The sequence below is a fragment of the Aythya fuligula genome, chromosome 2 (assembly GCF_009819795.1).
Source record: "Aythya fuligula isolate bAytFul2 chromosome 2, bAytFul2.pri, whole genome shotgun sequence".
NCBI lineage: Eukaryota > Metazoa > Chordata > Aves > Anseriformes > Anatidae > Aythya > Aythya fuligula.
The window spans coordinates 114,217,444-114,232,757 of record NC_045560.1 but is presented as its reverse complement, the minus strand read 5'-3'; the positions used below and the strand labels follow the sequence as shown (position 1 = coordinate 114,232,757).

Below are 15,314 nucleotides of genomic sequence, written 5' to 3'. Positions count from 1 at the left end.
GTGAGGCAGCACTTCATTTCGGAGGCACACAGGGTGCATCCTGTCTCTGGAGAGCTTTCTCGGCCAGGGCCAGTGGAATGGCTTTGAAACAGCTTATGCCTTTCTCTCCATGATTCATAAGACAGGTGCTGAACCTCTGTATTATTAGAGAGATAAAATCCACAAACTATGGTGTCTGAGAATATCCAACTATACTGCTATCCATATTACCTTGTGAAACAGAAGTATTTATTTTTTACAGCATGGTTTGCTACTTAAAAGACCGATCCCGTTACTATTGTAGTCAGTGGGATTTTGATATTGACTGTAGCAGGAACAGTTTTTGCCTTTAAAATGGTCTATTTCACATTATTATGGTAATGTCATTCAGTAATTCTTAAAATCAGTCTTCCTGGTCTCGGACATTTGAAAACATTAAGCTACAAATTATTTCAGCTCAACTTATTCACCACATTTCTGTTCATGTCATGTCCAAAGTTTTGTTTAGATAAATAAGATAGATAACTTATTGCTCCAGATGGTTGTGGGTGGATTGAACCTAATAGGTTCTCCAGTTACATGTTTTTGAGTTTTTATTTATTTATTTATTTATTTATTCTGATTTTACAGAAGCCTACTTTTAGAAACCCATTTGTAGATCTCCTCTTGTATACAGCTTAGACTGCATTTGGTTGCTCACCAAAATAGCGTGCCTTCCAAAGAAAGATGAAAAATATTAAAATGCAGCCAGCACAGTGAGTGGTTCAGTTCAGCTGATGTTACACAAATGTGCTGATCCTACTGCCCATAGATAATATACATTTGAATCTTGGCACCTGCCATCAGATTGGAATTCAGAATGAGAAACAGCAGGCCTTGACGTCTGGAAATAAAGGCAACATAAGGAAAAAAAATGTTCTGTGCCTATTAGTAAATAATAATCTCCAGCAGCAGAGACAAATGATAAGGATTAAAGAAAATGTGTAGCTCTGCAGACATTAGATAGATATTGGGGCTATTGTACAATGGTGAACATACTCACATTAACATTGCGAGGAATAGCCAGCACCTATTCATTAGTTGCATATTTGTATAAAGACAAGCTTTTTAGAGTCTAGCAACATTCTGTTTAGCTACTTTCTACTATATCATTTCTGTGATACTCATTAAATTAAATGTTGACTAATAAGATCCAATTTGAAATGAATACTGGGGAAAATACACAGAATTTGTTTTAAATTCTGCTGAAATGAAATTTCAGTGAAAAAATGCAATAAAAAAGTAATCTGATTCATCTTCGACACATTTTCCAGGCAGTTTGACTTGTTAGGCGATTAGTATCTTAAGGTTGTTCTGTATTTATAGGTGGTCAACAGGTATGCTTAGTGACATAAATACTGATTTTAAATATCAGTAGTTGTCTTATTACCAAATTAACAGGAAGCATCATCCTTATTTTACCTAGTTTATTTCATTAGTTTTATTATTGCTATTGTAAAATTTGTAATATGCATTTTCCAAGCTGATTTTACTTTCCCCGGCCTCCACCTCTCCCAAAGCTGACTTACTTTCATTAGGATGAGCTCACAGGGAGCTATTAAGTGAAAGTTTGTTTATCCGCTATTTGCTTTAACACTTTACCACATTTGTTCTCTCATCTCGCTTTTCTTTCAGTCTTATTAGAAGCAGCTCTTCTCTAATGTAAATATAGTTCAAAGAGACACAGAAAAGGGAAAGAGATCTGAATTCTCCCCATAGTACTTGTCCTAATGCAAAATCCATAGAAACGGGAGAATATTTAAAAACAATCAAACAAACTACCTCAACAACATGACTGAGGATAAGCATATGGGTTGCATATGTTTAGTTGGGGAGGGGAAAGGATGAGAGATACACACTTGTAATGTTCTTAAATATATGGAGAGTTTAAAAGTCTAAGAACAGGCTCCTTCCCTGATTTCTGCAGTGGAGAGCTGTCTGGGGTGATGAGCACAGCCCCAGCATTGCAGAAGGTTGTATCACAACCAAGGAGGTAGGGGTAGCTTGTTTCTAGCAGTATTTACAGCTGGCATTGGCCTTGCTGGAATTAAGCCTTCATATATACTTTTATAAGCTTTAGAAACACATTTATACATTTATCAAACACTGGTCCATAATATTGAAATATGTTATGGTATAAAGGGTTAGCTGGCATAGGTAAATTATTATTTAAAAATGGAGGAGCTTTGTTTGGGCATATCCTGTTGCAAACCCAGCCACTGCCACCCAACCCAGAGTTATGGACTGGCCAGGGCATTGAACACACAAGGCAGGAGCTTTTTGGGTGGGTTTCTTCCCTGGGCACCAGCCACTATAAAGCCTAAGCATCACTGAAGGACTGCATTGTGCCTTTGAAACAGGGGCATCGTCTTTGTGCCAAAAAATATGTTTCACAGGCCTTCTGCTTGTCATGTCCCACAAGGGGATTTTATCCTGTGCCATTTAGGATGACAGAATTGGTCCTTCATAGCTCTTGGATTTCACCAGCTTGACTCCTTCTAGCTTCCTACAGCTACAGATTTTCAGCTCTTTTGTAGGTCTGGTAGATCACTCTTTGGATCCACCAGACAAATTGCTAATTCACTTTGAATATTTTCACACAACCTTCTACACTGAGCATTGTTTATTTGCCTGCTTTCAAGCAAACATGATAAAAGCAAATTTGTCAAAATTTTTGAAGTTTGTTTAACTGAAAATTTTCCTGACTTAACATCTATTAAGAATCAAATTTATATTATAAATAAATAAATAAATAATAAATAAAAATCAGGTAATTACCTGTAAATTTATTAATGTTCAAAGGTAAATAGCAGAGAAGGCACAGTTCATTAGAATTCTATTAATTAACATGTTCTACTTACTGCTACTAATAAAATTTGACCTGCTTTCTCCTATTTAAGAATGCTTTTTGTTTATTTGTTTTAACACCATTTTTGAAAGCAGCTCTTTTGGTTCAAGCTGAAAATGTAGGATTCAAGTAGGAATACAGGTGAAAGAATATTTTCAGTTCCACCTTTTCCTCAATGTCAATCTTGCCAAAATTGGGCTGATTTGAAGAGAATAACATTAGAATTTGCTATACTGAAAGGCAACAAAAAAGAAAGGAAGTAATTTTATTTTAACCATCTTTATTTAGTTCTAGAACTAGCTTAATTTCTATTGTTTTGTTATTTGCTTTGGCATAAATATAACTCCCTGACAGCTCACCATATGCCAAACCTATCTCTGAGTTACACCAAAACAATGATAACCAGGCATTTTGCACTGGTGGAACAAAGTGGAGGATTTGGGTAGGTTTTCCAAAAAAAAATAAAAAAGTGTCACAGTCCACTGAGTTTACAATATACATCTCTTTGAGAAGTTCTGTTTTTTGCTGATGTATCCATGCAGAACTTACTACTCTGACTCCTTGTGGGATAGTCCAGATTTGAGACAAAAAGGGGTAACTAGAATGGGGTCTGTCTGAACTACAGGTTTTAGATGGATGCCTGGCATTGGAATAGAGTATTCAGCAAAAGAAGGCTGAGCTGTTTGCTCACTCCAGACAGAGTTCTTCAGTATTATGACAACTGTGGCTGTGGGCCTTTACTGAACTCTCAGAATATAAAAAGATAAAGGTTATCCAAAAATGTCATTAAATATATATATATATGACTGTGTAGATTAAGGAAGAAGAGAATGAGTTACATTCTTTATTTTCTTCCACTGCTGCTTCTTGAGACTTGCAGTGGGACAAGTCACCTAATTAGCTGTATGCCATTCTTACCGGTCAGGCTGGTCAAAAGCAAAATCTTTCAGAAATTTTATTCACCTGAATGAGCCAATTCCTCTCATATTTGCAATTAATTCTCTAATAATTCTGTTGTGTTTTTTTCCTTCCACTTTTCTTCCCACTACAGTAAGAGTTTGCTAATAATTGCAACAATAACTAAAGAAAAAATGCTTGCACAAGTAGGCAAAAATATGGAGGTGAAATCAACATGTTTCTGCTCATCACAGGTAGGGTAAAATGGAAAATGGAGGCAGTTGATTGCAAACTTTCCATCCAAATCACTGCAATCTCATGCACTGATCCACACAGGATAGTGCTGGAGCTCTGAAATTTGACCATCTCCTTCCTTCTTCCAGGGTAGTAACATCCCTACAGCAACAAGCCATAGAAAATGCTGCTGTCAAAGTGACCAACAAACCATCTAGTCCAAGTCTCCAAGGGAATCCGTAAAAGATGTTTCAGAGTAATCAGCAAATAAACAAATAAATCCCTAAGCAAAATACGATGCATCTAATTGCATTGTACAATAATAACCAAATTATTTTCCTCTGCTAGCTTCAACCAACATAAGAAAACATGCCTAAAACTTGCTAATACAACTAGACGTGAAGCAAGAGCAGAAAGGTTGAGACCATCAGCAATACGAAAATTCAGTACAAAGGGGAAGGGCATGGGAAAATGCTGGGATTTCACTGCACTCTACGGGTCTTTCCTCGTGTTGACCATATGGGCTGGAACGTGATTAACCCCGATAAATTCTGTATGGAACCATGCACAGAGAGCTGCAGCATAACACCAGGTAACTGCAAGGTGCTTTGCTGCAGGTAAGTGCCATCAGCAGTGCTGGTGCTCCCAGGGGAACAGAAGAAGGGCAGAAACATGACCTTGTCCTCACTTCTGCTGGGGCCAGCAAAGCTGAATGGACATAAAGAGCATACTGCATCCTTACAAGAATCATGGAGCTATCACTCTCTTGTAAAATCCTTGGAAGAGATTTTGGCTGAAGTGGTCAGAGTTTCTCCTGAGGCTGCAGTGACCTTCCAACCCCAATACTAAAGGCAGTAAAACAATGGCCTAGCCTTGAATTTCCCTTTTAAGATAGTTGTCAAAAATCTTACTAGAATGGAATAGGATTAAAAAGGGTGGGTGCAGAATTTTCTTTCTGTTGTTCATCAGTGTTTACACCGCACCACTTCTCTCAACTTTTCTCTACCTTTTTGTATCTTTTATGTGCATTCTATTTTTCTATTTTTTTTCTATTTTTCTATTGTGTATTTTTTTCTTAATGTTCATCTTTCTGTGTGGTATAACCAATTAAAATGCATTTCATTCAGAAGTACCCCTTTTCTTTAATTAGCTCGGTTACCTTCCCCGGACCTTTCATCTGTCTTGACCTTTTGGAGATGAAGCAAATGCACTAAGCATGTTATTAAAGGCAAGGACATATCATTTAATTAATGAGAAGAATAAGTTTTCAATATCATTCTCTATACTTTTCCCAATGATGATTTTCATTGCCCCTGCTATGCTTATTGAAGATATTCGCTTATTGATTTGTTTGAAATTATTCCTAAATATTTCCCTTGAGATGTTATGCTAAATCTATACAGTTTAAATGTGATTGAAAAGCTTGAAATCTTCCACTCCTTTCAAAAAGCTAGTGTTACAATGGCATAAAATGTAAATTATCTGGCAATGGTCTGCAGGGAGTTCTGCCTGCCATGATTTCTCCTTTTGTCCTTTGTTATGATATTTCTATTTTCCTTCCCAATCCTTCCTTGACTTGCTTAACCTAATTAATTTGCATCTCTGTCCAGTGTTGAAACCTCTTTATTTGTCTGGGTTTTATCTGTATACTTCATATATATCCATGTGTATGCACATTGGACTGCATTTGTATAGTTCTTGCTCTCTTCCTATGGTTTCACAACTTTTCACCAGCTTTAGGTTGTCATCACTGCCAAAGTAAATTCACTATCAGACTATTTTCATTTCAGAAAGAAACCAGAAGAAAATTTTAATTTGAAAATGATTTTTAAAAGACTTCCAAATATGATAGGTAAGAGGAACGTAACGGACCCTTCCAAAATCTAAACTAGTTACACCAACCAGATAGTTCATATCAACACTTAACAACTCTAATTTCAATGATTTTCTTAATGATTTATTTTTCTGGTGTTGAAATATGTTTCACTGGTCTGTTATTTCTACCAACTATATTCCCCACTTTTTTTTCCTCTTTCTAATAGATTTTTCTAATTATTCCAACATCATCACCATATATAGTGGGAAATTATATATTTTCATAATATTTTGGTTATTTCATTCTTGAATTAATTATTAATTCTGGTGATGTACTGCAATTTAGTATCTCAATTCACCGTCATCTTTTTCTTTATTTCTTTTCTTTATTTCTGACAATTATTCAGTTTCATCACCCAAGAAATGTAAACCCAGAATAGGTATTTCGTCAGAGAAGATATCAACTGAATAATGAAATTTTGTGAAAACTTTTCATCCTGTTTGATTGTCTTTTCTGTCTGCTGAAACCTTTGGCCATGCCTTAGCTGTTCTTCTCTTGATGTATCAAATAGTCGTGTAATTACTTACTTGTTATTTATCTATTGGGTCAGGATAATAACCATTAATTAATTCAAAAGTCTGATTTCTCACGTGCCAAGACAATGCTTCTTTACCCTACAAATAGGTCATGATTTAGTGGTAGCCACTTCAGATCTGAGTCTGCCTTAAACAAAAGTCCTCTACAAAATCAGTTGGTTGTACTGCTAGTGCTATGTATAAGTCTGTAGGCAACTATGAGAGACTTATTAATTTAAAATTTGTATGGTGAGTTACAGCTGTATGTTATTTAAGCACAAGTGATCTCAACTGCTTTTTTTTTCTTTTTAATACAGTCAAAATATTATAGTATCCATCCCTTATTGTATTAAAATCTTTGGGGTAAGAAAATTTACAAAACCTTCAGACACACAGGCCTTGTTAGAATATAAGATATATAACCTCTCGTTTCCTAGAGAAGCCTAATTACAGCTTCTCAAGTCAAAAAGGCTGAACAAGTTTCATCCTAGGCTCAGATAGGTCATTTAATAAAAATTGCCCTTCCGAGTCTACACAGAATATTTATGCCAAAAAAAAAAAAAAAAAAAAAAAAAAAAAATCTTTCCTTGAGGTTCAGTCTGCCATAGATCAGATTTATTGTGTAAAATGTTCACTACAGATAGCCCTTAAATTGACAAGCATCCACAAATACAACTAAATGGTTCAAATCCTACAATTCAATTTCAGCAACTAGCTCTAATCCCTGCACATGCACACAGTAAATGTGAGGTCGTGCAGGTTGCAAAATCATTGAATAAGCAGTTAGAAGCCTGAACAACTACCTTTGCTTAAGGTGATCATCTGTAAGGAAATCCATTGTATCTGGAAGAATGTCCAATGCCATAACTTGTAGCAAGTCTTTCTTGCCTACCTGGATATTTTATGTTCACAAGCGATTAAAGTATACCTCGCTAGTGGAAATGTAAAATTGTTTGGATCATCTATTTAAGCAGAACAGAAAGGTAATTTAAGAAAGCTACAGGAATCACATTCACTGATTCTGCAGGGCAATGCCAAAAACTCCCATGCACCAGCAAATATCATCTCCTCATGAGTTTTTAAAGCCAGAGAGACTTCTGGCAGATCAAAAATAACATATACATGAGCAAAACACCTTTTACATCCTGTAAAACTCTACTCATTTTGGGTGCTGTGTTGACCAGGGTCACCTCCTCAACAAAGGAAAAAAGGATTCCTGTGATGCTCTGCAGTGCATGGGAGGCTGCAGAATCTGGTAGGATCCGCCTGGAGATTCATGTTTTCTGGCACGCAATCTCATGATCTTTCTCCAAATTTAACTCATTTACATCTCTCTTCAATATCTGCCCTGATTGTGTTGTTCCTCTTTTACCAGCAAGCTCTCAACAGCTATATCATGTGTACTGGGGAAAATCAGGACCCAAATCACTTCCATTAGACCAAGACCAACAGCTGCTAGTTGCCTCCTCCAACAGCAGACCAAACCTCATGGTTTGATTTGAGCCCATTTTAATTTGTTTCCATTGAGTGAAATTAAATTTGAATCATTAACTCTGACAGAGCCTTCTTCCAATGTTCATGATAAGCGCTCTCTATATGGAGTCTTTCTGGGTATTTATGTATAGTCTCTCCAGATTGCATCTCCTCTCTCTCTGGAGCATTGAACAAGGACAATGCTGAACACCCCAGAAGTTAGGGAAAGAAACAAACTATCAGCATTAAAAGATCAGATGACACACCATTATGTTGTACCTATGCGTATCAGCCCATTTGAGCAGTAGCCTGCTGAAAAGTGTCTTCTTACCACTCACTGATCACACAGCCATGCAGCTACAGAAACAATACTTGCTACCTTTGAAGACAGTCACCATGCAAGTGTCTGAAACAGTCTCTACCACGTTGCATAGAGGCTGAATCCAGTGCAGCTTCCCTAGCAAGAGGCTACTGAAGTACAGAAAACATGCAAGTCCATTGTCACCTCAGTCTTCTCAGCAAGGTTCCACAGCAGCATGAATATTAAACTAGAAGCGTTTATTCTGGATCACTCGGGAGACTTGGAATCATAAAATCATAGAATATCTCTAGTTGGAAGGGACCCTTAAGGATCATTGAGTCTAACTCCTTGGGTTTTCACGCTACAACCCTGGCCATTAGCAGGTGATAGCTATGGTGAATCTGTTGTCCTCTCCCTCACTGTATGCACTACTGTACAGGGTGGATATATCAGTAGCAGTTTTTGTTTTGGTATTTACTAGCGTTACAGAAGAAGCACTTCAAAATAATCCCTTTTTAAAAATTTGCTCTCTTTTGCTCACGTTTCTTTGGAAAATTCTTGCTCAACATTGTTACCATGAAATCTCAAATCCTCCTCTCTCCTTGCCTCTCTGTCACACACAAACACGTGTGTGGAGATAGCATCTTACATATGGCCACTAACATTTTTTTCAGTTTCAGGACGGAGCTATTCTCCTTATTCAGGAACACTGAGCTGAATGCCTACATTAAGAGTTGCCAACTAAACCGGTTTTGTTCCATCTGCTATGACCATTTTCCAGCACTATCTGTCTGATTCACCAGCCTCCTTCCCCACGGAGTCCATTGGGAGATCTGAAAACAGCAGGACAGAGGCTGCGGGTAACCGGGGAAGGCGAAGCTCTGGAGACCTGAACTGGGAAAATGCGGCTGGCAGATAAACGGGACGGATACTGCAGGGCTTGAATACAGCTGCTGAGCCTGGAAGGTGCATTTAACACGACTGTAAACTACTGCAGAACCGTACCCTGGGACAAATTACTGCTCACCCTCACATCACCTTTCTGTGGTGCTTGCTCCCATTATGCATTGGCAGTTCAGCAGGCTACAGAACTACCAATATATATTTGAGAAAGCCTTTTATTCATTTTTGATATTGTTGGCTACAAAAGCAGAGAGAAATGCAACGAGACAAAGCTTTGTATTTTCAGATTGCTATAAAATGCCCCCAAATAATGACCATAATTTAAAATGCAAGATAATTTAAAGCACCATATTTTGACATATAGCTATTTTATAGAGTGATCTGTTTCTTATATTTTATTGTTCATAAGCAAAGTAATTTATATAAAATCAAATGAACCATAAACTCATACGCCCATCCACAATTCTTCACCACTAACAGAACAAGAGACGGGCTGGGATACACCCTGTTCCTCAGAACTGACTGGCCTATAATTTGTAAGCCCTAAATCCTGTAATCAGATTGAGTGGTACAGCCCTACATGCGTAGAGAGCCTCCCTGTTCTGCTCGCGGCTATCCGAGAGGTACCAGATCCTGCTGGGGGATCTGAAGATTGAACTAAACTGAACAAAATTTGTTTTCTGGATGGAAGTCCATTCTATGCTTATAGTTGGAAAATATAAAAGAAGGCATGGGAAAAATCGTACATTAGGCTTGGGATTTCATTAAGGTCTGCGGAGTTGTTCCAAATTAAAAACGACATAAAAGCAATCTAAGCACGGCATTTGAAGTTATATTCTGCTAGTTTGCTCATTGCACATTCTTTATCAGAGCCATATCTCACAATCAGTTTAGTCCTTCTTTTTTAAAGAAAAGTTCTGCCTAGCACCTGCCGATACAGCTTGGGCCATTATTTTGTAACTTATGTTTAAGTCAAGCTTGATTTTAGGAGCCATATTGATATCCATTGAAGACATAAAGCAAGAGAAAAAAGCAGTGGTGAGAATAAATTTGTTTTCCAGTTGGCAATCAAAAAATAATTCCAGTTAAAGAACTATGCAGAAAATACACACACAAAAAAATCCACCATAAAAATCGTCTATACAGTTTGAAAAGATACTATGCTGGTAATATTAGCTCCACGCCTCCTCATGGGTTGTGGGTACCAACCAGCAAAACTCGATACCAATTGCTGTCAGCCATTTGGCATATTTGTTGGCTTAGCACGTTTATACAGCGTGTCTAGGCTAGGCATCAGCTCACGATTCGCATACAGCAGAGCTTTGGCATAATGAAAGAAAACGCGCGGCAGTAACAGTAGAGATCTGAAAAGTTGCAGAAGTGAGATGTTCACCGAGTTGCACATACAAATAGCGTGCTGTGTGCTGTCCCACTCTGGACCTAAAATGGCTGTTTTGCAGGGGATGTTGTTGCTTGGTGACCAACAGTGCATCTCCTAGGCCACAGAGGGATGTGAACATTCAGGAATTGATTTATTCCTGTTGCTCTTGAGGAGACCATACCCAAAAATAGATTAAGCCGGCAAATAATCATCTATGCACTCTCCTTGCTGGCATGCTTAAACTTCATATTTAAGGCAGGCCTTTGATTTTGACTTACTTACCAACCGGGCAAGGAAAAAGCAGAACAAAACCTAGCATGCTACTGTCCACAGAACAGGAAAGTAGACCAAGCCTCAGCTAGTGTGAGGCTGCAAGATACCCTTGCTTCAATTAAGTCTGTGTTGTACATCTAGCCTGTTCCGGTGCAACCTCCCAGTTGCTATCAGGCTCTCTTCCTTTCATTAGAATCAAGTAGTTAATTAGCCCCAGCCTGTCCTCTCTCCTTCTCTCTTTCCCTTTAACGCAGCAGTAATGATGTCTAATTACCAGCAGCAGTGGATTACAGCACCATCAGGAGCAAATCTCTCTGGCTGACAGCAAAGCTGAGCAGCAAATCTTAAAGCTTCAAGGAGAGAATAATTCCTACCAAAGTATTTGAATATTATTTGCTTGTTTTTGACCAGCTTGTGACTTTAGAGTCCAACTTGTAATTTCATCCATCCTGTTATTGCAGAGGGAGCGCTCATGCTGCCAGCAGTGATTAATTTTAAATTGAAATTACTTTTACCTCTATGGTGAGATCAAGTGATGCACAGAAGAGGGAGAGGACAAGGGAGGGAATCACAGTTTGGGGACCTGTTACCAGTTGCGTCTCTCTCCAGACAAGCTCAACTGTACGTGATAACAGCAAGAAAAAAAATAACAGACCCGGTACGTGGGGATGTCTCTAAATGATCATAAATTAATAAACTCTTAACTAATTAGTAAGAGTCAAAGAAATGAGAGAACGGGCTTTAAAGGCTTACCAACAGTTGCTGTCCTGTGAAAAGCCAGTGTTTTCCCCAGTAACACCATTTCAGGCTGGGTGAAATCCTGCCCCTGCCTAAGTCAATAGGAGCTTTGGCACTGGGAGAGGGGCTGCACCCCTGCTCCATACCATGGGGCATTTCAGAGCACCCAGCACCTGGCACAAGTTGCCCCTGCCCTAGCAGCAGTTCACACATGTAATTGCCACGCTACAGATCAACAGAAATACCTCCTCTTCCTTTTTGGATAGCAACACCAGCTTCATGTTTCCAGGAGGGCATTTGTTTCTCAGAGCTACCTGCGGTGTAAGAGAGCTGAGTACAGCCTCTTCTCATTTCTGCTGGACAAAGGATCTGTGCTGGACAGCAGAAGGAAAGAGGGAGTTTTTTCCTAAATACAAGACCATTCCCATAACGAGTTTTATGTCCTTGTTCAACTAATGTGCTTGTATTCTGAAAATGCTTACAAATATTTCATGATAACTTTCCTTCCTTGTATTTACGATGATGCCTGCTTGGTTGCTTTAAATATCTAAGACAATTATTTCTATACAAATACGAATACATATATGCATTTATAGGGACATTCACTAATATTCACAGCTGAGGGTATGATCCTCCAAATGAACAAAGGTAAGACCAGCAAGGCACTCAACCTCTCACTGAAATCTCCAATGGAATAATGGGAAAAGAAAAAAAAAAAAAAAAAAAAAAAAAAAAAAAAAAAACCTGAAAATAAAATTTAAAAAGGAATTCAAGGAGGTACTCCAAGCTCTCATGGCCAGGCAAAGGTGGGAGAAAATAAATAGGTTGATCATCAGTGAGTCTTGTGTCTCAGAGACCCAGAAGAGCCCTTAATTTTTAAATTCTACCTCATAAAAGTAACGATAGCCTTTTTATTTAGCAGGGTAGTCAGCATAATTTCACTCATAAAAACACTGAATTTGCTTACAGTTTTGAACTTGCAGTGAAAAGAACAGTCTTAGGAATAAAAGGTCTTGCCTGCTGGCTCCTTGCAATTATTATCCCAGGAAGCAGAGAAGATATTAAAAAATTCCAGCCTAAATGGAGACTTTTTGTTTTGGACAACTTTTACTTAACTTCTGTTTGTTGTCAAATTGCAAGGAAAAATAAATTTGGTCTAGGGTACCTGCTGGGGTCCGAGATTAACCATCAGTCACCTAACTGTCGGACAGACACCCGCCGAATTACCCGGCTCTATAGGCACACCTAGAACGCCTTGGCGAATCAAAGCCACAGAAGGGGGACAAGCTCCCTCCAGCGCTTCCCCTTCGCTCTCGGTCTTCATATTCATAACCTCCTCCAAAGGGATCCCCCACCTCAGCCTACCCATGGCCAGGAGGCGATGGTGGCAAGGGGCCCCATCTCACCAGGCCCAGGGAATGCCCAGCTCGGTGCCCTGGGCGAAGCAGGCAGCAGCAGATTTCCCCAGCAGCCTACGTCACGGCCAGGCCCAGAACGCTTTCCCGAGCAGCCCCCTTCGCTGCGCCACCCACCAGCCTCCCCGGCGGGTCAGGATAAGCTGCCACTGCAAATAAAAAAGAGAGCGGTGCTCACCCGAGCCCAGCGCCCAAGCCGGAATATTTTTAATTGCCGGGTTTCCTTTCTCAGCTGCTCCCCCCCTCACCCCCCCACCGCCCCAGACACAGACAAAAGAAGCTTAGCTTGCGTGACCCGGAGCACAAGAAGTAAGAATAACGAGTTCAATAGGCAAAACCTACTTGGAGCCAACAGTTCCCATCTTCTCACATAGGAGAATCTGTAGCCTCTGCCACCGCCGAGCATAATAACCCTGCCGCTGTCAGACCCGCGCCGGGCTCCGCAGCTCCGGAGCCTGCCGGGGGATGCCACGCTACCGTATGGCATCGGTGGAGTTTGGGCTTTATGGCTGCGAGACTCGCGCAATCCCAGGAAGAGTAACAAAATAGAGCGTGCGGTCATGTGCGAGCCCATCTCCCTTTGTTGAGCATCCTCTCCCCGCCGCCGCCAGCATCCGAGCCGCGCTCCGGAGCCAGCGAGGCGCGTTTCCCCCTGCTCGGCGTCTCGAGGGCTGCGGTCTAACAATAAATAAATTATATATATATATATATATAAAGGGAAGGAAAAAAAAAAAAAAAAAAAAAAAAGCAGGCGAAAGCCCCGCTCTCCCGGGGAAACCCCCCCGGAGCAGGCAGAGGGGCTTTGTGCCAGCTGCCTGCCCCGCACAATGGCCGGGGCCGGCGGCGGGACAAAAGCCGGGGCCGGGCCCGCAGCCCCGACCCGCACGGCCACCGGGGGCACCGGGACACCAGCGGGGACACCAGCGGGGACACCACCGGGCACCGGCGGCGGCGAGCCGGCGGGGTGTGTTTGCTGCGCGCTCGCTTTAAATAAAAGGACCACAAAGAGCTCGGCGGTGTCTAATGTGACAGGCAAACGCAACATGGTGATGATGACTTGGGGGAAGAGGGAGGAAGGAGCCAACTGTGGCTGCGGCTCCCCCTTTGCCTCTCGCTCCCGGAGCGGGCTGCAGCGGCCGACATAGAACAAGGAAGACAATTCTCTACTAACCGTGGTTTTGACTGGCACGTACAGCACTTGCTTCCCTCCTCCAGCACCACCACTGACCTCGTCCGAGTTGCCGAGCTGGAAGCCTTTAGATTTGACCCAGAATTTGAATTTGGCGTTATCCGTCGAGCTCGACTCGGAGCCGTTCAGGAGCTGGACGATCCGCTCGTATTTTTTACGGGTCACCGTCTTGGTTTTCCCCGAGTCCCCGTAAGTCCTGAGGCACCAGTCCTGAAACTGCCGGTACATGTCCCGCTCGCCGCTCTCCATCGTCTCCCGGTGCCCGCGCGCGCCCCCGCGCACCCCCGCGGACACGCGCGCCCCCCGCGGGCCGGGCCCGGCCGCGCTCGGCACCTGTGTGCGCCCCGCAGCGCGCAGCCCCCGCCGGGGGAGGGACGGCACCGAGGTCCCGGCGCAGGCAGGCAGAGCCCGGCTGCTTTTCTTTTTTTTCTTTTTTTTTTTTTGTGTGTGTGTGTGGTGGGGCTGCTCCGGGCGGGGGAGAGCCGGGGGGGGCCGGGAGGGGGGTGGGGGGCAGCGGTCGGTTCGGTGGAGTGGCGAGGTTCTCCTCTTTTTTTTGTGTGTTTTTTGATTTTTTTTTATTATAATTGTTATTATTGGACTGAAGCGGGGCTGGCTGGTGGAGGCTCCTCTTCTCCTTCCTCCCCCGGTACGTGCTCAGTCCCTTCAATAATCGCGCGAGGCAGGACTATCCCGCTGGCTCCGGCAGCCTCTCCTCGCCCGGAGAGGGTTCGGGCGGATAAATAATTAAAATCCCATCCCTCGGCTCAGCGAGGAGAAAAGGAAATATTGACTCGGGTCCTTCTTCTTCTCCACGCATCAGCTGCGCCCAGATTCACCCTGGATAGCGCAGGTGAAGGGGAAAAAATAAAATATAGATATATATATAAAAAAAAAAATAGCAAGAAGAAAAAAAAAAAAAATCCCACCCTCCTCCTCCAGCCCGGCAGCCTTCTGGAAGGCTTTCTGTCTCTGTCCTGGCGGGCTGTGCCTCTCCCTAAAGCAGCCCCGCCGCGCAGGATGGAGGCAGCACTGAAGGGCAAGCTGCTCTCCTCGCTCCCCCTTTATTCCAGGGCTGGGCAAAACCGCCTTACATCTCCCTGCTCCGGGCATGAAGGTGCTGGAAAGAAAGAAAGTTCTTACCTGCTATTTTTCTAAGCCTAATACATCCGATCCACGTTTTAAGTGCATATATTTCTATTTTTAATATTTTTTTTTTTGTAATTTTTTTTTTTTGTAACGGTCTGTGAGCATCT

The 15,314-nt window shown here is 41.6% G+C and overlaps 1 protein-coding gene across 4 annotated transcripts in view; it reads right to left on the bottom strand.

Moving 5' to 3' along the window:
- NOL4 (nucleolar protein 4) overlaps window positions 1-14,310 on the bottom strand; it is a 193,456-nt gene extending 179,146 nt beyond the window's left edge. For 2 of the 4 annotated variants that reach the window (XM_032182971.1, XM_032182973.1), the window contains exon 1: window positions 14,044-14,310. In XM_032182971.1, the coding sequence (XP_032038862.1) occupies window positions 14,044-14,310 (267 nt within the window). Of the gene's footprint in view, window positions 1-13,214; window positions 13,230-14,043 lie in introns of those variants that run through there. The other 2 variants (XM_032182972.1, XM_032182974.1) reach the window with 2 other exon arrangements.
- Window positions 14,311-15,314: the final 1,004 nt, after the last annotated feature.